This window comes from Eurypyga helias, unplaced genomic scaffold (genome assembly GCF_000690775.1).
Source record: "Eurypyga helias isolate BGI_N326 unplaced genomic scaffold, ASM69077v1 scaffold4187, whole genome shotgun sequence".
NCBI lineage: Eukaryota > Metazoa > Chordata > Aves > Eurypygiformes > Eurypygidae > Eurypyga > Eurypyga helias.
The window spans coordinates 8,725-12,141 of record NW_010263554.1 but is presented as its reverse complement, the minus strand read 5'-3'; the positions used below and the strand labels follow the sequence as shown (position 1 = coordinate 12,141).

General features: G+C 54.6%; 1 protein-coding gene across 1 annotated transcript in view; it reads left to right on the top strand.

Moving 5' to 3' along the window:
• Positions 1-3,417, top strand: part of MYRF (myelin regulatory factor) — a gene marked incomplete at its 5' end in the record, with an annotated part of 14,359 nt that overhangs the window by 7,872 nt on the left and 3,070 nt on the right. Inside the window, 2 exons of the mRNA XM_010156075.1 lie at positions 2,746-2,831; positions 3,061-3,222. Of these exons, the coding sequence (XP_010154377.1) occupies positions 2,746-2,831; positions 3,061-3,222 (248 nt within the window). The remainder of the gene's footprint in view (positions 1-2,745; positions 2,832-3,060; positions 3,223-3,417) is intronic.

Here is a 3,417-nt window from a genome sequence, read left to right as displayed (position 1 = left end):
GTTTAAACGGGAAGAGGGAGATGGATATGTCAGGGAGTGGGACTAGAGAGTCTTTAAGGTCCCTTCCAACCCAAACCATTCTGTGATTCTGTGATGTGGGCACTGGGAGAGTCTGACGCACAAAAAGCAGCCGCTGTGGGGTTATTGAGCACAGTTCCCGTGAGTCAAGCCCTAAAGCATCTGCACCTCCAAGTCTGGTGTCAGTTAAATGTTCTGGAGCAAGAAGTGAGGGGAAAGAAAATGCCCTCAATTTTTGGCTGCCAACATACCCACTCGTGGGTGGGAGTGTTCTTTGGACGCCTCTTCTGCCACAATAAACAGCATCGCCCCACTGATCGCTGTGGGGCTGGACCAGTCTGTACTAGGCAAGAGTTTTCCTCTGCAAACAGTGTCCGTAGTGTGGAGAGCATGGAGGGAACGGCCCCAGCCCGCGTGCACAGGCAGCCTGTGCTGGGCGGTGGGTTTGGGCACACCTCGCTCCGTTTGGGAGCTCCTGTTACCAGATAATGAGTCTCTTCTCTCTCCCTTCTCCCTGTCCCTCCTTTTCCCGTTACATCTCCCATCCAACCCCTTTTCTTCCCTCTGTGTCTTGAATTTTCCCGTTCTTGTCTTTTCATTCCCATTATCTTCCATATCCTCTTTTATTCCCGCCTGTCCTCCTCATCTTCTCCCGACCTGCCTTTTCTTCCCATCTCCCTTCACTGTCCTGTAGCTCTTTTGCTGTGCCCACTGCCTGTCTCCTGGCCCTCTTTCGGCACAGGGGTCCCGGGGTCCCGGTCGCTCTATGTCCACGGTATGTTGCTCTTTCATTATACTGTTATTTAATTGCTGCTTCCCTGCTCTCAATTCTTTTTAATTCCACCTGTGCCACGGAAGACTAAGAATCTTAAGCCAAACTGAAAGCGAAGAAAGGGATATGAATATACTTCAGCAAGTGGGACTCCAGGAGGAAGGATTATGGACCCTGTCAGGAAGGGGATATTAGGAGACTCAAGAAACCATTAGCAAAGGCAAAATAAAGGAATTGCGTACTACGGGTGGAGCAGGAGCAGGCAGTCTGAAAGGAGTGGAGGGGGTGTGTAAAAAGAATGAAGATTTTGAAGGATTAGCCAAGAAGATGTTCCTACCCTCTCTTCATAGGAGCAGCTTTATTGTGGAGGGTCACTCTCAAGTGCAGGACAGCTTACTGTGCAAAAGGAGGACAGAAAAAAATGCCCTAAATTATTTCTTTTTATGAGCCGTCACCGCTGGGAACGTTTGGAGAGGAACTGCCACAGGGAAAGGGGGCTGAGTTACTTGCTAGCACCTTGGCTAACGGGATCTGCGGGGCTGCAGCAAAAGGAAGCCAGGTCCTACCTGGCCATCAGCCCCCCCTTACAACAAAACACTGCACAAAAAGCAGTGTAAAGCGCAATTGATTTGTTATTTTAAGAATTCTGTATCGGAGTGTCTCACAGGCAGCTATTAAAGCAGTAAACTTCCCGCAGAGGGTGGGAGCACTGGGACAGGTTCCCAGAGAAGCTGTGGATGCCCCATCCCTGGGAGTGTCCAAGGCCAGGCTGGATGAGGCTTGGAGCAACCTGGGCTGGTGGAAGGTGTCCCTGCCCATGGCAGGGGGTGGGGCTGGGTGGGCTTTAAGGTCCCTTCAACCCAAACCATTCCATAATTCTGTGATAATTGCTTGTGGGATGCAAGATCAAGCTGTGCATGGCAAGTGTTGACAAGGAGTAGGGGTCGGTTTTTGGCTGGGATGAAGGTTGACTCCAGAGGCCGGTGCCCACGTTCCCCTCCAGACGATCACCGTCGCGTCTCCTTTCACCAGCAAAAGAAACACATGGAGTAGTGTGAGTCTGGCAGGTGACAGAGTGGTATTTGGGGTGAGTGAAAGCTCCATTTATCTCTGAGGAACCTTGAGCAATGCTCAAACTGGAGTACAGGACAAGCACAAGGTGGGACAGGTAAAACTGACCTGCTCCAATGCCTGGGCAGGGTCTGGGCAGGTAAAATCTTGGACATCTCTGTTAGGAGCTCAGTAAAAGTGTCTGCTCAGTGGGGCAGCGACAGCAGGAGCCTTGGTTTATCCTGAATCTCCGTAGGCAGCAGCTGGTGCCCAGAAGTGGTGTTGTTCTGGGTTCCTGTGTAGATGTGGGAGGAAAACCAGCACCAGGCAGCGGTTCCTCCCCTTTCCCATCGGCCTTACCCTCGGGAGATGCTTGGGGCGTCCTCAGCTTGGATCTTGGCAGCCTCAGTGAAACGACTGAAATGCCGTGGGATGGATCTGGGTGGGACTGTGTGTGTCTGAAAACACAAGGCGAGGGCCAGGCTGTCTCAGAGAGATAAGGTGGCACTTCCGTTAGGGAGTGGTGAGTGCTTGGAGCCTGAATGTGGTGAGAGCCCAGCACATAAATCCACCCTGGAGATCACTGTTGGAAATCACATCCACTGAGTCCATCCTGTTCCACAGTGAGCACGGAGGGAGCTGGTGTCCCCTGAACCTGCTGGAACACGTCCCTGCCAGACATGGAACTGCCGTGGCATCTCCTCGCTCTCCTCACTGTCTTCACAGCTTTGCCTGCCTCCCCTTTCCCAGATCTTCCAATCTTTGCTCCTCCTCACCCTGGCGCTCTCCTCGTCTCCGTGTACCCTGTCCCCACTCGCTGCTGCAGCCGCTTCTCTCATCACCTCCAAGTGACACTGTCAGACCCCGGGGGTAGAGGTTTCCACACGTGTTTTCCTGCCTTTCAGGTCAAGCCAGAACTTTGACAAAACGCAGATGGTGCGATCCACAGCGGCGTCGGACGGAGCCGGTGGCAGGACCCCCCCACGCCACGGTAGGTCGCGGCGTGGCTGTGGACCTGGCAGACGGTGCACGGGGGTGGGTTGTGGCATAGGGCGATGAACGTGGCTGCTCCTCCGTGCCAGGGCCTGGCTGGCACCGTGCTGTCGTCATACTGGGAGGTCCTGGTTTTGTGGAAGGGATGCCGGAGGGGCGATTGGGGCTGCTCCTGTTCGATGCCTGTCCCCTTGACTTACTCCACGTGTCCCTTCTTTGTCCCGTAGCCACAGAGGACACGCGTGACTTATACTTTGGCTTACCTGGTCACAGCGTGCTAGCCTGCTTCAGCCCACCCTGCTTCTCCGTCTGCTGCTCTGCTGCTCCCACCAACGCCTCCTCTGTCACCCTCTCCGAGACTAGCCCCACTCATGCCACTAACCGGACAGGTAAGTACCAGCCCAGTCACCCAGGAACAACGCCAAGGTGTGTCTGTCCCACCATAGCGTCACCTCGCATCCCCAGCCCGCTCCCAGCTCCTGTCCTACCTCTGCACATTGGGAAAAGGATGTGCAGCCTGCCCTTCAAACCATGCCCAGTCTCCTCCGCTGCCGGGCTTGAGAGCTGCTCCAGCGGGCAGCTGC